Consider the following 27,511-nt stretch of genomic DNA (forward strand, 5'->3'; position numbering starts at 1 on the left):
CGCCCACCCCCCAGGGGATATAAAGACACATGACACAATTATTAAGGTTATTGGGCTAAATAAGGCCACAACTTTATTGGTTACAGGTGATGAGCAGTATTGGCTTAGGCATTGGTCCTAACCTACTACATCCGGCTTCAGCCCATCCGCATGAAGTCCGGGAAGGGTTAACCACCAGTGGAGGAGTCCTGCTGGTGCACATCAACTAGGAACTCCCCCGGGGTCACTGATAAGGGTGTGCCTTAGGCCCTCACCTCCATAGGCTTTGGGCAGGACCACCCCCCCCCCCTTGGAATCCTTTATCAGACTACCCTTCAATATGCAGGGCAGGTGATGGCGCTTCCTCCCCTCTTCCATCTACAGAACTATACCAATGCCTAACCGCCAATACCCAGAAGATTGTGACGATTTGCTACAAGGTAGGCAAAAACCAAGTGGGTAGTGCCAATTTGCCAAGTGGAAAAATTCAGAGATACGAAAAAAGGTTTACAAATGGGTAAAAGCTTAATGGTAAGGATTTGCTGAACTAACAAACTGAACTGGAATACAAAAAAGGGAGGTATGAGGAGGTCCGGGGAAATAAGGGTAAGGAAGATATGCTATGGAAAGTTAACGTGTTTTAACTGTTTTTATCTTGTATGTCTTTCGTTATTTCTCTTTTTTTTTTTTTTTGTTATATTTTAAAAAATTTATTCTTTTTTCTGTATTTTGTATGTTCTTGTATTTTTATTTTTTGTTTTTGTATTCTTTGAAACTTTAATAAATATCATTTTTTTAAAAAAAGAAAAATTCCTACCAGGCCCCTCAACAGCGACCAACCAAGGTCCATAGCAAGGTCAAGGAACAAAAACATTAAAGGGCGGGAGGGTGAGAAAACAGGAACAGCTGGTAGGTGGGAAAAGAGGGAGATCCCCAGTTGCGCCTGTATTAAATAGGGCAGGCCATGCCTCTGGAGCCAGCCGATTAGCTCACCAGGGGGTGACGTGGCTGGGAATTCCCCCAATCACGCGGGGGCTGGGCTCCAGTCGCAGCGCGCTTGGTGGGGCCGTGACGCCCGCAATCCCACCTCCTCTGCAGGGCGGAAGTGGCTTTCCAATGTAGAAGGACTCCTAAAATTCACCTCAAGTTTTATTTTGGGGAAAATTCCATATCAATGTCATATTCATATATCAATGTGTTTTTGAAAGAAATTTGGGGTGACTTGCCGAAATCTCTCTTTGTGTGAAACAGTAACACAGTAAGTGAAAGACAGAGCAAATTATGTCTTGTCAAAGACATCTAGTTCGTGTATCGAAAGTGGCCCTAATGACCATTTCATCAAACCAATTATGTCTAGCCAGCTTGAATAAAAGTAGCCACTACGGGGGAGAGATGAGAGACACAACCTTCCAAGATAATGTTTAAAAAAAGGGTATGCCTCCCACCCATACCTTCTACATATGAGTGACTTGCAAGAACTGTTTAAGTGTCCTGCTAAATTAAGTGAAGGATCTTGTAAGTATGTGATGGCTAGTTCAGACACAAAACCAAATCATGGGAGTAGATGGATGAGCCTCCTTATTGTAAGCCTTCCCTCTGCCCATGCAACTAACCTTAGATCTGGGATTGGTGCTAGGGCATCATTCTTGCCTATCATATGGGGTAGGAGGAGTCCTTACAGAGCATATATAAAGGGACTCCTTTGGTTCAGATAACTCCCTGATTCTGAAGGCTTATCCTACAGGGGCAGCAGAGTTTCCTGGAGCCTTAAAAACCAGGTTTAGTGGGCTTTACTGTAATTTGGGGGGGACACCCAAGATTTTGAGGGTGAGTTGAAAACTTACTGAAAATAGAGATGCTATTTGAAAATAGCAAGTGAAACTAAAACTTACAAGCCTGTTTGGGGTCAGTTTTATTATTTGGGTCAATTCTCCCAAGTGCTTTTCCGCAGAGATGTGGCGGCTGACTACCATCCATATCTGAAATCCATCATTATAAGCTGAGAGGGAGCTTTCTGAAAATAAGCAAGCTTCCTGCATCCTCACACAGGCACCCCCCCCAACTCCTTCAAAATACCATCTAAGAATGCCAAGCCAATTTGGAATTGAGCCAAGGCTAGTTCACCCATCACTACTTGGAAGGTGCGGGAAGTGTAAATGTTTTATACTTACACTTCATTAATAGATTCAATAACACTCTTTAATTCTTCATTAAATTTTGTGGTGTGCTTTTTTCCTGTTACAAAGTAAACCTTTTTGGGTGAAAGAATGAAACAAGCCTCATTTCATTTCAGAAAAGAGTAGCGTGCTTCAACTATCAGAAGTTTACTTATTCTAAGGAAGCTTTTCTCTTGTGACATCGTAGGCTAAAGGAACCAAATTCTCCCACGAGTTTCACTTGTGGCTAATATTTACTTATATTAGTACACACCTACACATCTCTCGTCCGCAAATGTCAGTTCTAATTGGGATTCCAAACAGTGACTGCATGCTGTGCGCATGAGGAATGTAAATCATTTTCGTTAACATAAGATGTAAGAAATGTCTCTGGATGGGAATTCAGGGAGAAGAAACCCGATCGCTTTGCTTGGTTAAAGTAATCATTGACTTCCTAATACATTTAAGTAATATGTTTTTAAGTCTCCAGTGAATGTACAAAGCACAGTGGAACAGATGGGCTGGTGAATTTAATGCAAATAAATGAGTAATCATAAATGCAGGCTCCCAAGCTATTAAAAGGAAGTTTAGATCATTTCTGTTTTCTCATCAGGTTCAGGGAAGCAATAATTTTGAATGTGTAATTAAATAAGAACACCCGCCCTCCCCCCTGCAAAAAAAGGCATATGGATGTTTCTTTTTCTTTTGGGTGTTTTTTTCTCTCTTGCATATGGTTCTGCAAATTTACATCAGGAATTGGGGACCAAATTAGTTGTTATTGTAATCAAATGCCAAGTGCTAAAACTGCTGCTATATGAATCAGTCTCTTTAACATGCAGTAGAAGCCACACAATGTCCCGATGTCACACAGCACAAGGCATCTCCTTGCTTCCGCTTGCTGATGACAGGCAAGCACAGAAATTTGACCTATCTACGAGACAGGTTCTATTAGTCATTGCAGAGGGGGAACCAGATGCACAGCACCTGTCTTTACCATAATGTTCAGATTGGCTCTTACTATGATTTAATCATTTAATTTCCTCTCCCCAAGAAAGTCTGGGAAATGTAGTTCTGTGCAGTGCGTCAGAAGACTCCAAAAGAGAACTGTCAGTCCATTCACTCACGGAACCAATATTTCTAAAATTCATTGGCGAAAAACCATATCAGTAAAAACCAATATAAAACCAGAATATCTTTGCCACCTCCCTCTCTCTCTCTCTCTCTCCCCCCCCCCCCCCGTATAGGAAAATCCCATTCCAGCGGTTTATCATCTTCCACCTTTAACCAACAGTAAGTCTTTTTTCAGTCATTGACCCTTGGTCAACCCTCCAGGTCCCTCATTCCAGGGGTGGGTGTGGCCACCCCAAACTCTTGTGCATGCACACATACTTAGAACCATGCAGATTAGCTGAGGGGGAGGGTTTATTAACCCCTTTCTGCTCATCAAATGATAGATCTGATGACTGAGGAGGGGGTATTTGCATCTGCTTTAGGGTGCCCACCCCAGCACTATGTCTTCTCCCCACCACACCCTGCTAGCTGGCACCACCAAAATTGTTAGGATCTTAAAGGGAAGCAGGAAAAAATGGGGGGGGGGGTGAACTAAGGATTAGCCAACTTTGTTTTAGAGATCTAGGCAAACGGTAATTAGACTACCTTCCCTTAAAGATGTTTGGTCACAAATATTTGCTGAACACTTTGATGGCATTTCAAAAGATAAAAGTGAGGAGTGAAGAAATGACAGAATGTTGAAAACAAAATCAGGTTCTTAGCCTTTAAACAGGGAAGTAAAGCTGTCAAGGATTTGGTCTTGAAACACCTACTGAATCAAAGGTGGTCCTTGTTAAATATCACAGAGGGAACAAGAAGGCCAGACCAGGAGTCCCAAAAGCAAACCCAGAATGAAAACTGTTCAGTCTTGATGCAGTATATATGACATATACTTCCATTTAATTCTATGTTTGTGCATGGAATTGTGACAAGATAATTGCTAATGGCATAAACATGAATGCACCATCAGAACAATGTAATATCAGGGTGGTCATCTGAAGCCTCCCTGCTAAGCCAATGAGCCTTTATAGCTGATCATCAGTGCCTGCATGTCTTCCTTGCCACCCCAGCCTGATGGATCTGAAACACATCTGGAACTGGGACAACTTGTTGCAGGAAGAAGGTGGCATACTACTTCCTTCCCTGAGCAAAATGGTCAAGGTTTCCACAGCTATATCCTCTGAACCTGACAAGAGTGGCTAATACTGATAAAGTTGTGAGGAACAGACAATAGCAGTACTGTTGTTCTAAAAAAAGACGTGCCAGAACTCAGCATGAACACCTCCCTTGTTTTCTTATAATGGTAATGGCGCCCACCTGAGAGGTGCCGAGACTGAGTTCTGGCTGAAATGAGAAGACCTGGGCAAAAGTGTCCACCGTTGTCCAAAGCTTTAGGAACACTGCAAGCCTTGGTACATCTAACACATTACTGACCACACTGACTGGCTTTTTCAAAACAAGGAATATTCTCAGCCCTCCCTGGAGAAACCAGGGATGAAACCTGGGGCCTTTTTCATGCAAAGCAGATGCTCTACCATTGGACTTACAGCCCTTCCCTCTGGCGACTATCACATTTCCCTTTGGGCAAATGTGATATTTGCCAGATCCGCAGTCTAAGAGATACCACTACACTTTTACAGCGTGTATGCAGCCCTCTGCATCTCACTGTGGTTTTGCCCCTAGCGTACTGTGCCAGAGAGCAAACGGCAACACAGCAGAGGAGAGGCAAATACAGGCTGTAGTCCATCCTACTCCAGTATCATCATCATCATCATCATTAACATCATTATTATCATTATTGCATTTTTTTAAATTACAGAGAAAGCATGAATTAAACATTACATCCAAATATTCAACAATAAAAATAAAAAATACATAAAAGTAAAAATATAAAAAAAGAAAAAGAAAAAAGATAAATGATAAAGAATAAAAAAATGATAAAGAATTAGTCAAGTACATATCTGTGATATTAATCACAACCAAGTATTGCTTTGGAACCATATTTTGTCAGGTAGTTTTTAAAGCAATCCCATTCCTTTTTTACCTTGTTGCCTGAGTGATCTCTTATTAGTTCTATCATTTTGGCTAGTTCAAGGGACTCGCACAACTTTAATTGCCACTAGTCTTTTGTTGGTATTAACTCACTTTTCCAGTACAGTGATACATTGTTTTGAGTCTGGGATCCATTCTGGAGCCCCGGACACTCGATGAAAGGGACGCTTAACAAAGCGCTGCTCTGCACACGCACGTGAGCGATTTTGAGCTTCAGCGCATGCGCGAGCAGCAAACCTGGAAGTAACCCGTTCCGGTACTTCCAGGTTTGCTGTGGATGTTCCATGAAATGGACGCTAAACGGGGCGGACTCACAATGAGGTACTACTGTATTTTGCTACAGTGATACCTCGGGTTACAAACCCCTCAGGTTACAAACACTTCGGGTTATAGACTCCGCTAACCCAGAAGTAGTACCTTGGGTTAAAAACTTTGCCCCAGGAGAAGAACAGAAATCGTGCGGTGGCAGCGCGGCAGCCCCATTAGCTAAAGTGGTACCTCAGGTTAAGAACAGTTTCAGGTTAAGAACTGACCTCCGGAATGAATTAAGTTCGTAACCAGAGGTACCACTGTATTAGCATTCTAGCCGCTGTTGTCACGTAAAGAAACACTCTTTTATTTTCATTTGGGATGCTTATCATTAGAATGCCTAATATGAAAGCTTCAGGTTTCTTTAAAAATGTGTGTTTTAGCAGTCTTTTTAGTTCTTCATAGATCATGTCCCAATTTTTTTTTATTTGGGGACATGCCCACCACCTGTGGAATAGACCGTGCTACTCCTATCCAGATGTGCCACAAACCCTTCTTAGTCTGCCAGTGGTGTCCTAGAATTTGGCCACCTATAGCTTTGGGTGATAAATAGGCCCAGTCCTGCCTATGAACTACTAGCATAGCATGGCTTTAGTTGTGTTATTTCTAAATAGAGACAAAACCAGGAGCAAATGTAACCTGAGAGACAAGGTTGCACCAGACATGTTTACTTCATCTATTTTGTATCTGTCTCTTGCTTCAGGGTTTTTACTGTCACCGGCTCTCTTGAGCCGGCAATCTGCTGACAGGAATGATAGTCCCTATCTACAGTATGCCTCCTATCTGCACCATAGGTGCTTGGGGAAATATTATCATCCACAGGCATTCCATTTCCATTACAAGCCAATGCCCGGAGAAGAATACTGCTCTTCCAGCCTCTGCGGTACAAGCTGAATGTGTCCTAGGCGGAATGTCTCCCTTTTGTTCTCAGAAGCTTTCCAGTCTGAGTCTCAAAACAAGGAAGCACTGCGGTACTGAAGGCTGCATGGAGAATATGGCAGAGAAACAAAATAGACCACAATCCAGCACAATAAACACAGTTAAGCCCCTTTAAATCCACAGGTTTAAGTGCGCCTAACTCTGTGCTGGATTGCAGCCATTAAGCTTACTGGCCCCTTCAATATCAATAACGAAGGTTTTAGCTTATAAAGGACTCTGGCCTGCACCATAAAAACAGATCATTTTCAACTATCCTCTGCCACTTTAACATTAAACAGAAGATTGCGACCATAATTTTAGATGTCTTTACTACTGCTCTACCAAAATGTTGCAAGAACAACATCTGGAATGAAATTCATAGCTACTTCTCTAGGTAAAACATTCAAGGAACTTAGACAGAAGTCATAAAGTTTCAGTAAACATTTTAGTCAATAAGGGATTAGGACAGGTCTGTTGAGAGGGGGTATGGGGATGCAGATGTACCAAGTCTACAGACAGCAGAAGCATCAGACTCTGGGATTTTATTTATTTTTAAAAGTAAGCTGATTGGTCTCCTGTAAAGGGAGTTAAGAACCAAAATGTGCTGGCAGATGAACCAAAATGGCTGTTCCTGCCTTTCAGTGCTTTTTGCCAGAGTGAAGTCAGAACTGTGATTGACAAGTGAGGTGTTTGGATACCAGGAGACAAGAATTCCTGAGGTCATAAACAGTGCAGTATTCCTGACCCCTGCATTTTTATTTATCTTTTTCTGTTTCTTGGAATCTCTACAGTTTGAGATCCAACACTCCCTAAAAGTGTGTGTGTTCCCCCCCCCCCCCCAATTGGATGTCACCCACCCCTTCACTCCAAAATTTGAAAAATATATATGCAAAGATGCTTAGACAACTCCAGGCACTTATTAAAAAGTCACTGTATGGTTAGCTTACAGTGCACTGGTATACATGTCTATTCAAAAATAAGTATCTGTGTGTTTAATGGGGTTCATGGCGAGAGGATCCTTTGTGCACAGCAAACTGGGAGCTCAGTTCACAAGTGGGTCTCATGCATCCAAAAATGTGATAATTAGGCCAGATGAAGATTGGTTTAAGCACTGGAGCTGTACTACTTTTCAGGGGTAGAGGGGAGACCCAGAAAAAGTCCCTTTATAGTCTAATGATGCATCACTCTGCTTAAAGGAAGCAAAATATGATTACAAGTAGCCATTTTATTCCTCCTTCTATGGCTATATCTGCAAAAGAGGGTTCAAATTTGCATATGACATATGCATGCAAATTTTATGTGCATTTTTTTCAGCAAAGAGCCCAATTCACAGCATATTGGGCCCAGAAAATCCTGTTCACACCCCTGAATAATAATAATAATAATAATAATAATAATAATAATAATAATTTATACCCCGCCCTCCCCAGCCAAGGCTGGGCTCAGGGCGGCTAACAAGCAATAATAAAAACAAGTTGAATGAATACAACTTAAAAACAAAATTAAAATACAACATTAAAATATTAAAATATTGAAACATTAAAATGTTAAAATGTAGCCTCATCGCAGGAGGAGAAAGAAAAAGAAAAAAGAAAGAGGGGGAGGTAATCAAATAAGGGTTTCTCATGTCCCCTATGTCAATTTTTCAGACACACAGATAAAACACCTCTCTTTCCTCAGTTAGCAGTGTGGTAGGCATGAAGAAGCCATTCTCATTCCCCCGCTTTGAAATTGAAAGTTCTTAGGTATTTATATTTTAGATTCTGCAAATTATCACCTTTTGATCAAAGGTGCGCCTGTATGTTACTGTTTGATTGGATGTGACAGGAAGACAGCCTAATGTGCAAAGGGGGGAAAGGGAAGGGGTCTTTTATTGATAAAAACGTCAGATAAATGGGAAGAAAGCATATTTCATATAGTTTCCGCTAGAAATTTCTGAAATGACATCAAAAGGCATAAAATGCCACCTCAAATACTTAAGGCTGAAGCAGTAATTTATAAAACAAAATTACTTGGAAGTCAAGAAGCAAATTCGCTGCTTAAATCCATACAAAATATGGAACCTCGTGGGGAAAGTGCTGGATTTGCGAGATATTGGCATCTAAGAGCCCCACCCCCAAAAAGAAAGGTACTAAATAAATTTGCTACTTCTTAACTCCTTTCAACTGAATGATGGGTGAAATCCCAAAAACCCTTGAATTTCTCTTTATCGGGGGGAAAAATGATGCTGAACAATTGTATCAGCGAGATTTCACACTAATATTTTTGAACTCATGCGTAAACTAAAGAATTAGCTCTAGTACAGTAATTATGACTATTTAAAATGAGTACTAAATAGCAATTATATAGAATATTTCCCCATAGATTATGTCTGTAATTCCTATAACAACCTTGTTATTACCTCTGTATTGCAGATGGGGAGCCAAGGCTAAAAGGTAGTGGCTTGCCTAAGACTTCCCTAGTGAGCATCTGATTAAAGCAGTATTTAAATAAGGAACCTTGTGGCTCACATATGCTTACGTCCTTTTTCAATACAAAACATCAGCTCTATTCTCTCTAAAGGTGTTCCTCAGTATATCTGCGGGCTTCACCTGTATGCCCACCCTAAAAACTGCACTGGGTTGTGGAGGGAACTCTACCCTCTCCTATAGTAAAACGATTCAGACAACCAAACAAACTCTAAAGCACCTACCAAGGCAAACTTGAAGTTGCAAGGCTTATACAATGAGGCAAAACCTTTTAAACCTGCTAGATTACCTGAAAAAACAACAACATATTGCTCAAATTTACCTAAAGCTTCCAAAAACATATTTTGTAAAGTTCATTTCACAAAACTGCTAAGGAAACTGAATGCTATGAGTCTGAGAGATAAAGTAGTGGATTATGACATCGGAACAACAGTGACATTTTAAAAGGACAATAGAAAGCACATGAATTAGCGATCATGTGCAAACTGTTTAGGTCAGTCTTGTGATTAGGCAGAATGAGGCAACTGCGTCAGGTGGCAGATTCTGGAAGTAGGGAGTGGAACTGAGGACAAAGCGAAGTGTGCCCCATAACCGCTGCCTTCAGCTATGGTGGAAGATGCTGTCCTATCTCCTAAATGGAAGAAAGATTGAACTGCTGAGCTAGTCGACTTCTGCATGTGTCAAGGGAGCAGGAAGCAAAACACCTTTGGCCAGCCCTGCAAATTGTCACTGAGATGAGTGTGGAATTTTTCTTCGTTTCTCATTGTCAAGTAATTTTATTTTATAAGGTGGCATTTCATGCCTTTTCCTTCTATTATCTGATGTAATTTCACAACTCCCTGGTAGAAACGGCATGAAAGGTGCTTCCTTCCCATTTGTCTGTGCATGATTTTTTTTTTTTTTTTTGGCAGATATTTACTTTTCTAATATGAATGCCTTTTCACACTGATGGCTGTCTTGTGTCCAATTAAAAGGTAAAGTGTGGGGATTGGATTCGTACGACAACTTTTAGGTCTTTACCGCCTTCCCAAGCCTTTAAGAAAATGGCAGTTCATTGCAAGCAGCTTTGTCCAATGAAAATATAAGAAATCTTGCTTTTTATAGTTAACATTTCAGATTAGTCTCCACTGAAGTCCAATGGCATGTCAAGTTTCCATCCATGGAAACATTTCCCCTGTTGCTTCCATTTGCTAATGCTAATTTATGTTTGAAAATATATATAATGTCTAGGCATTGTATTTGACACAAACAACTTGTCTGTTTTAACCAAAGCGCTCAGTGAGCCGTGAAGAAAATATAATATGAGCATTATATTTTATTTGAAAATGTTATTAAACATTAAGCCTGGCTTATGCCAGGGTTCAATCACGGGGCACCTAAGTCAGCCAGGTATTAGAATGGAACTACACTGCCGTTCAAGCTTTGGGGCTAAGCAGACCGAGTTATGCAATTTTAAAAAGCCATTTGTGCCAGAAAATTAAGAATCAGACTTAATTTGACAATATTATAATATACATTCAAATAACTTTCCAATTCTACAGTGAATCCCAAAATGGAATGGTATTCAACCAGTTTGCCCGTGTGACATTGAAACATGAATGTTAAATAAATCTATCCATAATAAATGGGTGTTTATGTAATAGGTTATAAAATATGTATCTTTATATTCTTATGCATGCATTCAGCATCCGACATAATAGATGGATGTTAAATGGTGACATATGCATATGAAGATTGCAGCTGAACTCTTTGCACCCAACAAAGGGTATACATAGCATCTGAGGCTGTATGTGTGCAGTTCTGTAAAAGAAACTGTAATCCTATTACCAGCTGTTTGCCACGAAAGGGGGGGCGGTATATTCAGTCCTTGAAGAATAGGACTGAGGAATCAAAAACAAAAGTTCCTGTTTAGCTAGGGCAATGCATGCAAAACCCTGATTCCATACACTTACAGCTTTTAGCCATTTTGGGGTATATGTCTGGGAGCTGCCAGTGACATTTTTGTACCTTAAGGCAGCGTGTAATCTAGATCTTTTCCATAAAGCTCCTAAGCAGATGTGCATTATACTGCTTCAGCATGGCTTTTGCAGTGCAGGGCATTTGAGCAAAGCCAGCTTTGTTCTTTCTCCTATTTCGGTAGCTTCAGAAGCAAAGAAAACACACACACACCAAGGGTTCAGTAATGAGAAAATGAGCTGAAAAGTCTGAAACTAATGCACCTGACCCAGAAAGACCACGGCTAATTAAAACAATACCCCTAGGCTGAAGATGGCAAAGCAGACAGCAAGTGAACTAATCAGGGGGCATGTGAGTATCAGGGCATGATCTAAAGCTCATTAAAGTCAATGGAAGTTTCTAACCAAGTTCAATGGTGCAAGAATCAAATTCATGATGCAGAACACGTTCAGTAGCACAAGAAATACATTACATACTCACTCTCCCAAGCAGAACCCAAGGACAAAGCCTTCCACATCAGGGCTATGACATGTGAAGGATGTGCATCTCAATTTGATTTAACTGACATGTGATGTGTCATGTGCTCCTCCTTCACTCACTGGGGAAGATTTCTCCGCATAAGCTCATGGCTCCAATCACATGCCATTCCCTGCCTGACAGCCAGCAAATGATTACCACGAGATAAGGAACGCTAGACATTGAGTCGCTGCACCATCTAGTCTACTATACCGGAGTTATTTCCCACTTCTGAACAGGGAGGAGACTACGGTTGCCACTGCGTTTTGCCCAAAGTGAATGGGATTTATGGTGTTTTGCAGGCAAACCAGCAGAGACATTTCCAGGAAAGCCAAAAGAGGTTTCAGTGGGCTCACTTCTCCCCCAGTTGATGCCCATATTTCACCCAAAGCAAAATTTAAAGTTAATCTGAGAGATATTGAGAGAAAGCAAAACAGTTTTGATAAAACTGTTTAAATTTCTCTAAGGCAGGTTGGTACATCTTTAGACTCAATGGGGGGGTTGTGCCCAATTATGGGGGGCTGAAGAAATGAACGAAGGGTCACTTCAATAGAGATTTCATGGGAAGTAGTAAGTGACATGAGAGGTATCTTAGTACAACGCTGGTGATGGCTCATTGCCCAGCCGTTTGTTTGTTTGTTTGTTTGTTCAACTTTTATTGATTCCCACCCCCCATTGTGTGAGTGTTCACTTTTTCTAAACTGATGTTTATGGAAAAGAGACAAAAAGGTGAAGGAAATGTTAAATGTGCTACTGTTGTATATCCCATTTTTAAAAATTGAAGTAAGCTGATCTTGCAAAAGTCTCTTACTGTAAAAATAGATATATATTTTTTTCCAATAGGACAATGACAGCCATAGCACAGAGAAGCATTATCATGGATGGAGTGAGATATGTGATGGATAATACTGGGAATGACTGCCTAGGGGGTATTACATTTTTAAAATCCCTGATGTTAGATCGATATAGCTGCTCAAACACAACTGAAGTCACAGGGCTCTAGAAGAATGGCAGTACTTTGGGATGTGTCAGATATTTACCTCTGTTTTATGCCCATCAAAATGTTTTAAGCAACATAAATAGGTGGTCTGGGTTTTGACTTTTCATCATTCCCCCCCCCCCCCATAAAAATGAAAAAAGTGTTAGTCACTGATGTAATTTCTGCCCATTCGTATTTACAGGAAAAACCTGAAGTGAAAAGTGATGTCAACATTTATCTTTGGTACATGGGACAAACGACTGACTAATTCAGAGGATTTAACTTGGGTCCCCATCTGTTGTTGGACTACAACTCCCATCAACCCTAGCTAGCAGGACCAGTAGTCAGGGATGATGGGAGTTGCAGTGCAACAACAGCTGGGCTGGGGACCCAAATTTGGGTCGAGCAGGAAGTGTGTTCAATTCTCAGAATTTTTTAGTAAGTAAGATGTGTTAGAGGACAATAAGTGAAATTTCTAACTTCTCTGTATTTTGGAAAGAGCCTAACAATTTTGAAAACTTCATCAATGAACAAGTCCCAAGTGCTCTCTGTCTCTGTGTGTGGAGGGGGAGAATATGAATGAAAGATAATTTCTTGAGGGCTTCTCTTGTTCAAACACTTCAGGACTCTCCAAGTTGTGCAGTATGGATTCCATTTCTTAAATTTCTCTATTTGGCATTTGGGAATTATGAAGGAAAGCAGCAGTGGCAATCTCAAGTTTTGGGGGTCCCTTGGGCAAGAAGTTTTCAGCAGGCTGTCCTCTCTGAATAGGCCCATCTTTGTCTCCCTTGCTGCTGTTACTGCTGCCCATTTACTTGCCTTCCCCCCAGTGCCCATATGAAACCACCTGCCAAAGTGAGCAAGAGGGCAAGTCATACTGAGATTACTGTTCCTGATTACAGTTGCTGGTAACTGCGGGAAGGGAGAGTCCTCTTCTGGGCTTCCTGCAGGAACCTTGCTGACCACTGTGAGAACACCTTGCCAGATTAGATAGACCATTGGCCTGATCCTGCAGGCTTTTCTCATGTTCTCATTGCTTCTTTTCTTCCTTGCTCACTCTGAAAGTGAACAGCCCTGAACACCAAAAAGGAGAAGCAACAGGACCAGTAGATTCTAGGGACAGGCAATGGGAATAATAATAATAATAATAATAATAATAATAATAATAATAATAATAATTCAATGCCTAACAATGCTGATCTCTGACACCAGCTCTGCATAGCTGTCAGGCAAATGTTAAGGGCTTTCTCCTTAAGCTAAATAATCTCACTGCTCCTATAATTATGCGGAGCATAATGTCTACGGATACTGAAAGCAAGAAAACAGAGGAAAGGAAAAACTTAGAGAGCTTTATATTGCCTACCATCTACCTGCATTTTGAGTAGAAGCATCCACACTGGAATCTAAACCTTATACACAAATTGCATTTTTCCTTTCTTTTTGGTGAGTCTACATTAATGCAATATAATCACGGAGCGTGCTTTAGTTCTCACACTCACCCTTGATATGGTAAATTCCCTACAATGTGACTTTTGCCTGTGATTTTCATGTGGAGAAATTTCTTTTGAAGGCACACAGTGTGAGGTGCTCTGCGGTTTGCTGTGCCCTGCAGAATGACAGCTTTCCGTAGCTTCCCAAAGACATGGCAAATCTCTGATCTCAGCAAGTTGGGGGCACATTCAGGAGAGATTATCACATGGAAATAAAAGGTGAAAGTCACATTGTAGCAACTTTTCAACATCAAAAAATGAATGTGACAATCAGGCTTTCGAGAGGAGGTGAGGCGGGGGAGAGAAAGGCAGCGTTAGGTTGCATTTCTTTGTCCTGTTGATTTCCACAGAATTTTTGCTCTCATAGCATGCAGTGCTAGAGGTTAAATTCAATTGCTCGGGGGTGGGGGTGGGAGTATTTCCAGAAAATTACTGAAATTTTAGCAGAAGAGACATTAGCACAAGGGAAGAGGGGTGCCATGGTATGGCTAAGATGTTTTCACTATTTTGCACTTGTGCCACATTCTCTGCATTTGTTGTCTAGTTCTACCAAGTACGGTACTCTTCCAATGGCATCTACCTTCCATTCATACTGATATATATGGCACAGGAGAAATTAGGAAGTACACATATAACAAGGTATCCAAGTTGCCACAGGGCTAGAAGTCAGATGGTTCCTCTATTGTTGCTCTAGTCTGAACACATCCCTTTGCCTTGTGGCATATAGACAAAACGTGCCAGCTTTGAGCTGACACTTAAAATAAATAATGCCACGAGAGTACAGGGTTCAGCATGAGGTTTCCAGTCACCTCTGATCGTTGAACCCAATAACTGCCACTTGAATCTGGCAACAGCAACAAACGTTTGAAGGCATTTAAAATTATGCGAGTGTATATGGTAGAGGAGATTAATAATAATAATAATAATAATAATAATAATAATAATAATAAATTTATACCCCACCCTCCCCGTCCAGAGCCGAGCTCAGGGTGGCTAACACCAGTAAAATCACAATAAAAACATAATGGGGGGGGGGAGAGAAAGGGGAAAAAACCACTATTTTAAATACAGGTTAAAATACAATTTAAAATGCAGCCTCATTTTAATAGTAGCCCAAAACCATAAGGGGAAGGAAACATAAGGGTCAGACTGAGTCCAATCCAAAGGCCAGGCGGAACAGCTTTGTCTTGCAGGCCCTGCGGAAAGATGTCAAGTCCCGCAGGGCCCTAGTATCTTGTGACAGAGCGTTCCATCAAGTCAGGGCCAGTACTGAAAAGGCCCTGGCCCTAGTTGAGACCAATCTAACCAATCTATGGGGGAAGGAATGCACGACTAAGTGGAATTACATCTCCAAAACCAACAAAAGTTGTATTGATGGGTGAATGCATAATGACATTTGACTTGGAAGCTGGACACCCGAAACAGCTATGCCATGCGGCCTAACTGCAAACCCAGTTGCATGAAACAATATGCACCATGACAGGAGTTGAGATATACATACTATGGTATCAGTGAAGATGCGCAATCCTTGCTACACCATGTTCTGCATAGTTTGGGAGTTCAGTGAGCAGGCCAGTCAAAGCCCTGGTCCCACGATGATAATGATGATGACTTAAATTTGTATATTGCCCTATGCCCGCAGGTCTCAGGGCAATTAGCCTCTTATTCCCTTACTGCGCAGCATATTTTAAAAATAAAATTAAAAAAAAGTTCTGCTGTGGCAGCTGAATTGCTCAGCTGAGTACCAGCTAGGTGTAGCCAAACCCACAGTATGTTCCTCTTCCAAGCTTCAGCTCAGCAAGGTGAATCCTGTTTTAAAAAGCAAAGAACTGAGCAAAAGGAACCTCTTCTCTCCAGAGTGCTGTGTAGCAAGCTCTGGGGGGAGAACAGATGAAGCAGGACAGATCCAACACCCCACCCACAAAAATGGAAAGGGGTTGTCTTTGTCTTGCCCCCAGAAAAACTTTCATTTGGCAGCTAGAACTTAGCTGAGTATCCACCCAATTATTTCCACACCCAAAGGTTCTGTGAAGCTATATTTGGTGGGATGCAAATCCTTACACCAAAATTCCAAGCACAAATTTAGACCAGACCTTGAATGTAAACCACTGGCTTAGCAACTGACTCAGTACATAAAATGACAAGGACTAACACCCTCGCTGATATGAAAGAAAACGGTAGGAATCAGAAATTCACAATACAAGGGATGTAATGAAAGTTTTAATGGATTAGAACAATAGCCATTCAGCCTGGACTCCTGCTGTGGGTTCGTCAAAGGCAATATGATTTTGATTGTCACCTAAGTGCAAGCTTCAGTTCAGAAGGGGGTGGGGTGAGGAGAGAATACAAAAAAATCACACCAATCTCGTTCCAAACAGATTTGCAGCTTTCTTGGGAAGAATAAATGGCAATGTAATCACTGTGGTTTAGATGGTTTCTTTTTGAATCTATTTAAAAATTATTAATGCCAGTTCATTGCTTTTACGGAACAGCAAACGGATTTATCCTCCATGAAAATATTAAACACAAATCTCCTATAGGTAAATTAATGATGCCCACATTCTTACCTTCCGGATGCCTTCAGAGGGATTTGCCACGCAGTTATCAGCTCCATTATTCTTGCTGATAGTCTTCCACAACTCAGCAAAGGTGCTGTCTTGCTCCAGAGGGTTTGTTCCTTTTGCTTTGAAGTATTCGTAAACCGCAGAATCCCGGACAGTACCATAAGATAAATCCATTTGTTTGGAAAGATCCTGGAATGTTCTGAAATGGAAGAAGAGTTCAAATGTTTGTGGAATGCGGGGCAAGATCAATATTTCATTTCTCAATCTGAAGGAAGCAAAAGAAGTCTTGGGTCAAACTGCACCTCTTTGATCTCCTGGTTGTTTTAGGAACTTAAAAGCAGCTTGGAAAAGGAAAACAACATTGATCATGGCAGCAGAGTTGGGGGAGAGGGGAGGATGTGAAGAACGAGCCACCCTATGGCTCCTTTCATGGGACTTGAGGTTTTAAGTTTTTTTTTAGCCTGAAATTCAGTATTTCCCCTAAAAATCTAACATGACGAATAACACAATAGATCTTGCAGAAGGAAGAAAATCCTATAACTGTAGTCATAGAACATGTGTGCGTTGCAGAAATGCATCTATACTGATTATTTGACTGTCAGTTTAAGGAAAAACATCTTCTATTAATTGTTAATTCCATTAGGCAAGATTAGAATCTGTCCTCTTAGTACTATTGCTCCAGCAGAGAGGTCTGTAAATGGAAGAGGAGGGAAGAGTTTTTTGCATCTCCCCCTCTTCCCTTCGGGCCCCTGTGTCTTCTGAAACTGTTTTTTTTAAAGAGGGTTACACCCCTCCCCCTGTTAAAGGATCCCTTCCAGTTGATCAAAAGCATTTTCAGTTGTGCAAGGACACCAACTGGATAAAACCTATTTCTTAAAAACTTCAATACATACATCCCAGGATGAGTAACCACAAGGAAGCCTTCGCTGCTGCTGATAAACACAATATAAGACCATCATATTTTTAAACAATGATTCCATGATGATTCCCCCACTCCATAATTTGTCGTTCCGTTTTTCTTCATCCACATCAGTGTAGCAAAAGGTGATTGTGGTGGATGGTGCCAATCCAGTAAAGGTAGCCCACTAGCAGTGGGTGTCTGGTCCTATTAATTACGCTGTCTCCTTACCACCACCCACTTATTTGTCAACTAGAGTGGGATTCCCACTACTCATGAGTAAAAGGAACTTCCAGCTAGGGATGTATAAATGTGCTTCAATCTGTGCAGACATTCACACTTCCTTTTAGCTAGCATTTTCTCTTCTGCTGCAATTGGCTAATTTTGCACTAGTCTTTCTTTCACTTCATCATCCGCTGATGCTGAAAGATATGTATTGTTTTACGTATATCAGAGTGCTCAATGGACACACATATCTCAGCTATCAACAGATATCTCCCAATCAGTTTACCTTCCCTATGGTTCTCTTTCAAAATTAATGAATTCCCAGAGGGGTGACCCTGTTACTAGTATTTGTCATTTCTAGACTTCCATTCTCTGACCTGCCTTTAGCAGCGAATTGAGTCTTCGCTTTTTGTAGCACCTGATTAACTCACTTTGACAATATATTCTGCCAGTCTGGAGGCATCTTATCTGGAACTGAGATTGAGCTGGCCGCCTTTGCATTTACAAATGCAGGTACTTAATGAGTAGTACTTAATGAACGATAAGGGAATACACTGGAAATGTGCTGAAGAAATTCTTAAGAGGCATGCTGAGCTTAAACAGTAGTTACTAAACGCTCTCTTCTGCATTCAGCATTAGCGCAAGTGTACAATGTGTACTGAGATTAATGAATTATACATGATAGGAGAAAATAAAACTAAATCATGATTTCACAGTGAAGACATCTTTCTGATTATTGTTCATTAATTACATACAATTAGAGCAAAACAGCATCTTGCTGTAGCAGGCATATGGGATAGAGATGCTTTCAGGGGGTGAATCTCCTCTTCCGTACTCTTCTCACTGTGCTTCATGATATCAACATAAACACAAACAATGCTTTGATGAATGTGGGAGATCAAAATGAATTACGCAGCTGAACCTAAATATGAAAGTGCTCTGAATTATTGCGGTGACAGCCACTGCTAAATTAATATATAACTGCCACAGAACACCAGAGCTATCACTTTCATCCAGCATATTTGAAATGGTAATTTCCTTCCCTTTATTAATATTTATTCATAGGCTTTTTTAGCAGCCAGACCAAGAGGGAACGTTTCAACCATCTTCATCTGGCTGGTAAATTAAGATTCCCCTCCCCCGCAAAGTGTTTTCCAACGAGAGATTGGATCACTCATAGTTGTACATCATTTGATCGCTTGTCACTTGATAGCTCTCAGTTGTGTCGACTTGAAAGGGCTTTTTAAAATGATCACATTGGGTGATCATTATTAATCATAGAGCACCACAGACCTAACATCTCCTTTACCAAGTAGCAGAGTGAAAACAAAACAAAACAGGTCACTGGCATCCCCCTGCCAATATTAAATCATCCATCCCCCTATAGTGCAAACTAAGAGACATCATTTAGAGACTGGTTCCTATAGATAATTCTTTCTTTGTTTGTGATCTCTCCCTTGCTCCAAATATATAACATTCTGTTATCTTTTGCCAATAGTAGGTTTTATTGGAAACGGGTAACTCCTGAAAAGGGTATAGCATTCTCAATAAAGAATGCATTTTAATTGCTGTTATTTTCCCTAAAACTGAGAGGTTGTTTTTGTCAACTTTTAACATCTTTTTCCATTAGAGTAGGGTAGAGTCAATTGGCTTGATAAAGCTTGTTTTGATATGAGGGTATACTAACCCCCAAGTACCAAAATTGTTTTGGACTATTGAGTACTTTTAATTATTGTTTTATGTTACTTTGTATTTTAAAGGTAAAGGTAAAGGGACCCCTGACCATTAGGTCCAGTCGCGGATGACTCTGGGGTTGCGGCGCTCATCTCACTTTATTGGCCAAGGGAGCCGGCGTACAGCTTCCGGGTCATGTGGCCAGCATGACTAAGCCGCTTCTGGCGAACCAGAGCAACACACGGAAACGCCGTTTACCTTCCCGCCGGAGAGGTACCTATTTATCTACTTGCACTTTGACGCGCTTTCGAACTGCTAGGTTGGCAGGAGCAGGGACCGAACAACAGGAGCTCACCCCATTGCGGGGATTCGAACTGCTGACCTTCTGATCGGCAAGTCCTAGGCTCTGTGGTTTAACCCACAGCACCACCCGCATCCCACTTTGTATTTTAGGAAGGATGTTATTAAATATATTAGATTTACTATAATTCATTTGTAAACCTGCTCCTTTCTGTTACTTTCCCCATTCTTGTTTTTAAAGAAGGAGCTGCAATGGATGGTCCAGGCAGCATATATAACCATGTCATCTGTAAATGCATGAGTGACTGGGAGGGGAAAGCAAAGCTACCAGCTGAAGCTTGTGGGGTCTCCCATTTCCTGTGGGTGCCTAGGATTAAGAAAAAAACTTTGAGAGAAGATTTTATATTCCTAACACTGTTCAGTATATCAGATACCCTGCTGCTGATTTTCTTCTCCCCCCTTTAAAAAAAATCAATGCATTTGCCATTGTTGGAATCTCTATAGGGTTATGTAAGTTTTTTATTATATGTATTTATATCATTGTCTTGATTCGTATGTTATACAGATACTATGTTGTTTAGTGACATTTGTGTTGTATGTTGTAAACCACCTTGTGGTCTTATAATGAACGGTGGTATATAAATTCAATAAATAATAATAATAAAAAGGACAGCACTATAAACTTTTATTTATTTATTTAGCCCCTTTTGTGATAGGTCCTTTGATATTAATGTTAGCTCTTAATGCTACTGCCAAAGCTTCCAAAGCAAGACTAGTAAAGGGGAGAGGGGACATTCATCCTTAGTAACTCTAGATAATGTTTAGAAATTTTGAACCATAGCCATTTTTTCCTAATATTAGATGTATAGTGCTGGTAAATAAGTTTAATTAATTTTAGTCCAAGTTTCATGTTTGAAATTACTTGCCAAAGAAAAGTATTTTCTACACAAACAAAGGCTTTAAAAATAGTTTTTCTTTTTTGCAATAAAAAGTAACATTCAGGCAAATACTGCTGGGGTCTGCTGGAAGCTATGCATTAGAAAACTAGACTAGTTCAGGTCAGTATAATGAGGTTTACTCATCTTTAGTCTATTTACTTGAATTGTAGTAAAAAAAAAATCTTATAATCTATATTAAATAATATGAATGGCCACTGGGAATCAAGATGCTTAGTATATTTGTTTGGTTTAGAAATTAGATTTAATTTTGATTGCCTCCAGGTTCCTAAGATCTGTTCTCTTGAAAATAACATTGTTAAATAACTCCAGTAAGTGTGGAGTAAGATTTTCTGAAAAGTGTTTATAATATTCTACACCAAACCTATCCAGCCCTGGAGATTTACTATTCTTTTAAGAAATTAAGGAACTGGTGTCTTGAAATTCTTCCTCACTCATTCATTTCAAAATAATTTTTGATCTGGAGTAACTACCCCAAATTTATTAGTAGTTAAATCACTTTATAGTTACTTCATAGGATGCTGAGAGTTCTTGACAAGAGCCAGTTAAGGTCTTCTGCTGACAACAATTGTTGAAGAAACAGGAAGGGGAAATCATTTTGAAATTTTGAGGTATCAGGGGAAATAATATACACCATTCCACTAGTAAAAATTAAGGAATATATTTTTTCATTCATTTCAGAGATTTCCATCCCATCTTTCAAAATACAGTTTTCTCAAGGCAGCTGACAACCAATATTAAACCATTTTTTAAATAGCAAATATATATATATATATATATATATATATATATATATATTAACAACTAACACAACAGCATCCATTAGACCAGCAAACCAACACAGGAATGGCAGAATTAGAATTAAAAAGATAAAATGAAGAGGATCATTAACTGAATATCCAGTCCATCTTCTCTCTAAACTGGCCGTGAGCATCATGTTTTTTTATATCTACTGAAAAATTAATTTTCATCACTCATTGCTCACTCCCTTATCTTTAGTTACATCATTTATGGACTAGGTTATTTCTGTGGAATCAGATGTATAAGAAGATCACTACAAAATGTATCTTCATTAAGTGGAACAATAAGAGCACATGGATTTCTTGCAAGTATTTCAGCAGATTTATTCTGCTAATCATTAAATAGAGATATGGCCTAATAAGTGTATATCTTTCAATGTTTCCCCTCTCTCTTCATAGTACAGATAAAGAGAAAAATATATGTCTGTCTTCCTGTTCTCATTTCCTATACCTCTGTTTTTTCCATTTCACCCATCCCCACAGATATTAACCCCTAAGCCCTCCAAACACAAGGCGCTGTGGAGTTTCTCTTGAAACTCCTTTCCCGCAGAACACCCTCCAGCTACCACAACAAAACTCTTCAAGCCCTTAAGCTGATTGAAACATTTAAAGTGGTTTAAGTTGCTTTAAGGACTTCTATCACTTTAAGCCCTTAAGCAGCTTTAACTAAAGCTCGCAAATAGCATCAGTCTCTAGTTGCTGAACATTTGTGAATGGCTGGTGATGATGTCCAAAATTGCCTTGGCATCCCAAATTCACCTTTTCTTCTGGACTTAAGTATTATCCTAAGTTATCCTAAGTTATTAGTGTAGGAGGCTAGTCTTTCATCAGTTTCTACTTCCGTCTTGGGATCTAACATATTATTCATGATGGAAGGCACATCTCCATTCATTCTTCAGTATTGCAGGCTCCCAAGGGATGGGACCAACTAAGTCACATTAAATCCACCAGCTCTCAATGCTGGCCCAGTAGAAGTGTTTGCTACCTGCCTGAAGATGCAGAAGGGATGTGTCTTTCAACTCCTTGGCAGGACACAATGCATGGCTAGTGTGCTTTAGTTAGCTTGGTGGGTTCACAAAATACAGTTGGCAGAGGGGGCAGGTTGGGCAGGTAAGACTAGGAATGAGTGATGTGGTATTTTGTGGTCCCCCAATTTCAGCTTCCAAACAAATGATCAGTTCCTGTAGGCCAGTGATGGCCAAACATGGCCCTCCAGCTGTTTGGGGACTACAATTCCCATCATCCCTGACCACTGGTCCTGTTAGCTGGGGATGATGGGAGTTGTAGTCTCAAAACAGCTGGAGGGCCAAGTTTGACCATCACTGCTGTAGGCAATACTCCCTGAACACTACTTTCATAGGTTGTACAAAGCCTTCTCTAAGTTACATGAAGCAGTGCTGAAATTGCCTCCTGGGCAAACAATATACCCAAAGATTTGGACATGAAATACCAGACAGATGTGTAACACCCTTGAATGAAGCTGGCACAATATAAACTGCAGCTGATGAATTAAGAGGTATGTAATGCAATCTCCTTAGCACTTTCTCATATCCTTTCATTTTGCCCTTTGAGACCTAATCCCTGTTAGCTCAAGTACCAACCAATAAACCTTCCATTACTGCCGAAAATCATCTTTTTTGCTCTAATCGAATTTTAGATTCTCATCAGAGCTTAGGCTTGTTTCATTCTTTAAAGCCAGCTCCTGTGACCATTCATGAACTTTATTTCTTTTCCTTGGCACTCTTAACTCCAAATCTTATGCTCCTACTGCTTTAATATTATAACAGGAAGAAGATTCCACAGCCTTAATATCCACAATATTTGCAAAATGAAGCTGCCAATGTATAGGATGCCCCATTTACTCCAATACTCAGCTCTCAAACCATCGAGGGGCTGTTTTTAAACGTGGAGACCAAAGCCGGTGGAGTATCAAGAGGCAATGTTCTTTGTAATAATTATTATTACCACGATTACTGTCCATCATTTATATAGTACCAGCCATGTGGCAAGGTGCTTGTCATTGTGATCAGAGCAAAATTTCCAATGCAGAGATAAAAATGAATCCAGTTGCAAAATAAAAATAAAAAGTGTCATTGCTTGAAGCAATCTGTTTAGACTGGAACTCTTTCGATAATATTTTGCATTTTGCCCAGCCTGTTATCAACATATCTCACAATAATAGATAATACTGTGGAATTAAATGAACGAAACTATAATTTCTGATGCTTATATAGTAGGCTAAAAACCAGCTGTTCATCTCTTATCTCATTACTGTAGCCACTGGCTCATTTGCTGTGATGTCATGTTAGGCAATATTATAACTGCTCAGAGCAAATGTCAGGCAGGTTGACAAATATTGAGGCCTCTGTAGGCTCTGTCATATACTAGGTTTTTCCCATGTGTACAAGAAAACAGGCATACTTGCAGTGTTTGACATTTTCCTTTCTTCTAATATACTGATAAATGACTGTTTTGAAGAAAGAAAGCCAACCTTTTCCTGAAATGAGGGAGAAGGAAAGGCACACACATCTAGTATCTAAACATTAGTAGTAAATATGTTTCCCAACACCCAAGTATTCTTAGGTGATATGTAATATATGACATGGTCCCATGAGGGAAATTTATGGGTTTTTTTGGCAGTGTATTATGGCCTTGGCCTCAAGCTCCGAGTCAGAGGAGGGTGAGCTGCTCAGATTCAAGGCTGCTGTGTGTGACAAAAAAGTTGGTTTTGCTGGACCAGTTGGATCAAAAGGTGTTTCTTGTTTCTTTCTTTCTTTCCCTGCCAGAAAATGGTTAATGAATGGCAGACTCTGATTGGCTGTGGTTCCAGGAGGGAGAGTTTAAAAGGAGAGGTTTTGAGAGACAGTGGGAGGGAGAGGGAGGGAGAGTGTTGGAAAAGTCGTTGGAGAGGTCTGGAGATAGGTAGGGAGACAGGTTAGGAGACAGGTTGAGGTAGAAAGAGTGAAAGCGAGAAAGAGTTGGTTCTGGAAAACAAAACAACTTCCACTCTGAGTGTATGGTGAAGGACAGAGTGTGGTGTCCTGTAGGAGGAACAGACCGGAAATTTTACTGGGAGGCAGAGGTTGAGCCAGGAGAAGTAGGAGATGGAAAGGAACAGCCTACTTGGGACTCAAATCTAGTCTGGAGGGGGAGAGATTCTTCTAAGGAAAAGAAGAAACTCCCAAACCCAGTGAAAGGAGGGGGTGTGGCGAGCCCTTGGCTCTATTGCTGAAGGTACCTCAGGAGCAGGATTGTTAAAAGGGGTGGATAACTGAAAGAAAGTATCACCGTTTAAAGGAACCAAACCTAAAATGCAAAATGACTGAGGACGAATTAAAGTTTAATCGTACTATATGCCTGAAGTAACCTAAGTTTAATCCATTTGTGTTATATACTATCTTGCCTGTCTGAGACTCCAACTTATTAGTTACCCCCTCACAAAGGTCCCCGCAGGATACTCTGGGTTAGAATTTTAAGAGGAAAGGAAAAGAAACCTTCGAGTAAAGTGTTGTTCAGTGAGGTGGGGGGCAATTCATCTAAGTGAGAGTCAGCCCAATGGTGTGAGAGGAAAAAGTGCCATCACACCCGTTGCCGCACTGTGCTATTGGCTGAAAAGCAGGACCACTCTCTTATCACTGAGCCTGACTCCACAAAACCAGAGTCAGGACCTTCACAGGCACCCTGACCTGAGGTCAGAGCCAAATGTCTCCTGCATTGTCACACCTGCCCAGAAGTGGAGGAAACATGCCAGGCAAGAGGCTGCAGACAGCAAGAGACACACTCATCTCCAAGCCAAGCACTTGACTGCTTGAAGAGTCTCCATTCTTTCAGCAAGGGAATGGAGCTTGGGAGGGCTGGGCTGGAGACAGGAGCGTGCAAGGCCTTGGTCCACCTCCAACCACTGTTGAGGAAAATTGTTCCATGGCAGTAATTTGTGCTGCTTCCTTGTGGGTTCCTTGTTTCAGTTAGGAAATTAATATTGAAAGACTATATACATCAAGATCAGGCAGGATTCCTTCCAGGCAGACAAATGAAGGATAATGTAAGAAATATTATTGACATTATAGAATACCTGGAAGTGAGAAATGAAAAACAAGCAGCTTTGATGTTTATAGATGCTGAAAAGGCCTTTGACAATGTCTCCTGGGAATTTGTGAAAAAAATTACCGGAGAAATGAATTTCAGAGATAAATTTAGGAAAGGAATTCAAGCCATATATTCAGATCAAAAAGCGGAATTAATTGTTAATCAGGTGGTAACAGGAATGTAGAATACCTTGTTTCGGTTAGGTTGAGAGTCAAAGGCCAGCTTGGCATGACCTCTAAAATAAAATAAAAACCTGTCTGCAGAAATGCATGCAACCACTAACTGCAGCCTAAGTGGTTAACCAAGAGGTGACCAGGAAAACACTGGGCCATCTTTAAATTCAAGATCCAAACAGGAGTTTTTATTGACATTCACTTTTGCAAGTGTGGAATACTACAGAAGAACTAAGAATGGTTACAGTGCAAATACTTTTATGGAGAGTTTTACTGCAGCAATTACTGAAGTTGTAATATTTCTGAAAATGCTGAAATGTTTAGATTTTCTTAGTTCCTCTGCATAAATAGAGCCTTAATTACAGCTGAAGGGGAGGAAAATAATTTCAAATACTAAGGGAGTAAAAAGGATAGTTAACCTTGCTGCTGCTGCTACCCTACGCAGAAATCTTTAAATATTTTTTCTGTACTCATCAGCAAATGCCACAAATAGATCTCCTGTATTGTCAACATCATATGTCAGTGCTTTCTTGAACCTCCCTAGATTATGTACTAAGGTTTAATCTAAGACTTGAGTATGCATTCAGATTACACCAAAGCAGCAGGAAATGTAGAAGATATGCCAAGAATCTAATATCATTTTTTAAAGTAGGGCTCTGGCCATTATTTCTCTTGAGATGAGCTTGAAAGCCTGTGTACAGATGACCTAGTGAACCCTCAGGAATAGCAGCTGGGGTATATTTTCTAAAGGTAGGTCTTCTGCAGCCACAAAGCTCCTTATCCTTCCCAATGCCCCGAGGCAGCAAGATAAATTGTATGCAACGTAAACTAATCTCTGCAATTTTCCATGCATGTGTCTGTGTGGCTGCATCTGGGTCACAGAATGTGATTTTCCTTAGCAAATAGTGTGCCACACAGGCAGGGTTGTCCCACCCATGAGGCTCACCTCAGGTGCTTGATCTGGCCTCTGAGGTACAAGCCACTTGCTGCTGGCTCCTCTCTGGTCTCTTTTCACTCCCCCACCACCTTCAGAGCACCAGGGATGGTGTGTTGGCTGCAGAAGCGGTGTTGCTGTAGTTGTTGGTAAACCGCTTTGCTTTGAGGTATTTTTTAAAAAAATCAAATAGTGTCTACAGTGGTACCTCGGGTTAAGTACTTAATTCGTTCCGGAGGGCCATACTTAACCTGAAACTGTTCTTTACCTGAAGCACCATTTTAGCTAATGGGGCCTCCCACTGCTGCTGCGCTGCTGGAGCACGATTTCTGTTCTCATCCTGAAGCAAAGTTCTTAACCTGAAGCACTATTTCTGGGTTAGCGGAGTCTGTAACCTGAAGCGTATGTGACCTGAAGCATATGTAACCAGAGGTACCACTGTAATTTCTTCAAGAAATAAATAAGTAAAGCACCAGTGTTTAGCAAACATCGAATAAACTGGAAGAAGGCTGTACTCTTATCGCTGGTAATGTTTACTATTGGAGTTTAAAAGAGTAATGTCAGGGGCTGGGCTGGATCGGAAGATTGGGGAATGAAATCGCAGGGAGATCAGCTCCTAACAGAATAGGAGGGGAACTATTCCCCCCCCCACCTTCCAGCGTTTTCAGAAGCAGACAGGCAGGCAGAGACAGAAGCTGCACAGTTGAGAGAGGAGCTACCCACTTTTGAGATAGTAGCTAAGCAACCAGAAGGGAGGGAGCAGCTGGGCAAGACATCATTTGAGAGTGGGGGGACCCCCTCCCTCCCCCTGTACTCGGAGGTCCAAGTGTGTCTGGGAACAAAGGAGACACAGGGCAGGAGGGACATCCCGTTGGCGCGCTTCTTGCTGCGGAAGTTGGGAGGAGTCAGAGTGAGCAACTGCTATCCTTGCAGACAGTCTGTCAGTGCTCGCAACATGATACTGTAGTGAAAAGACTATAAATCTACCAGATGCTTGTTAATTCTAATCAGTGAGCTACTAAGGGAGA

At 40.8% G+C, this 27,511-nt stretch overlaps 1 protein-coding gene across 6 annotated transcripts in view; it reads right to left on the reverse strand.

Annotated features, from left to right (window-relative positions):
• GRID1 (glutamate ionotropic receptor delta type subunit 1) overlaps positions 1 to 27,511 on the reverse strand; it is a 707,273-nt gene that overhangs the window by 28,720 nt on the left and 651,042 nt on the right. For all 6 annotated transcript variants that reach the window (XM_081004876.1, XM_081004878.1, XM_081004877.1 and 3 more), the window contains exon 13: positions 16,441 to 16,636. In XM_081004876.1, the coding sequence (XP_080861002.1) occupies positions 16,441 to 16,636 (196 nt within the window). The remainder of the gene's footprint in view (positions 1 to 16,440; positions 16,637 to 27,511) is intronic.

This window comes from Podarcis pityusensis (genome assembly GCF_964106645.2).
Source record: "Podarcis pityusensis genome assembly, chromosome: 5".
NCBI classification, from domain to species: Eukaryota; Metazoa; Chordata; class Lepidosauria; order Squamata; family Lacertidae; genus Podarcis; species Podarcis pityusensis.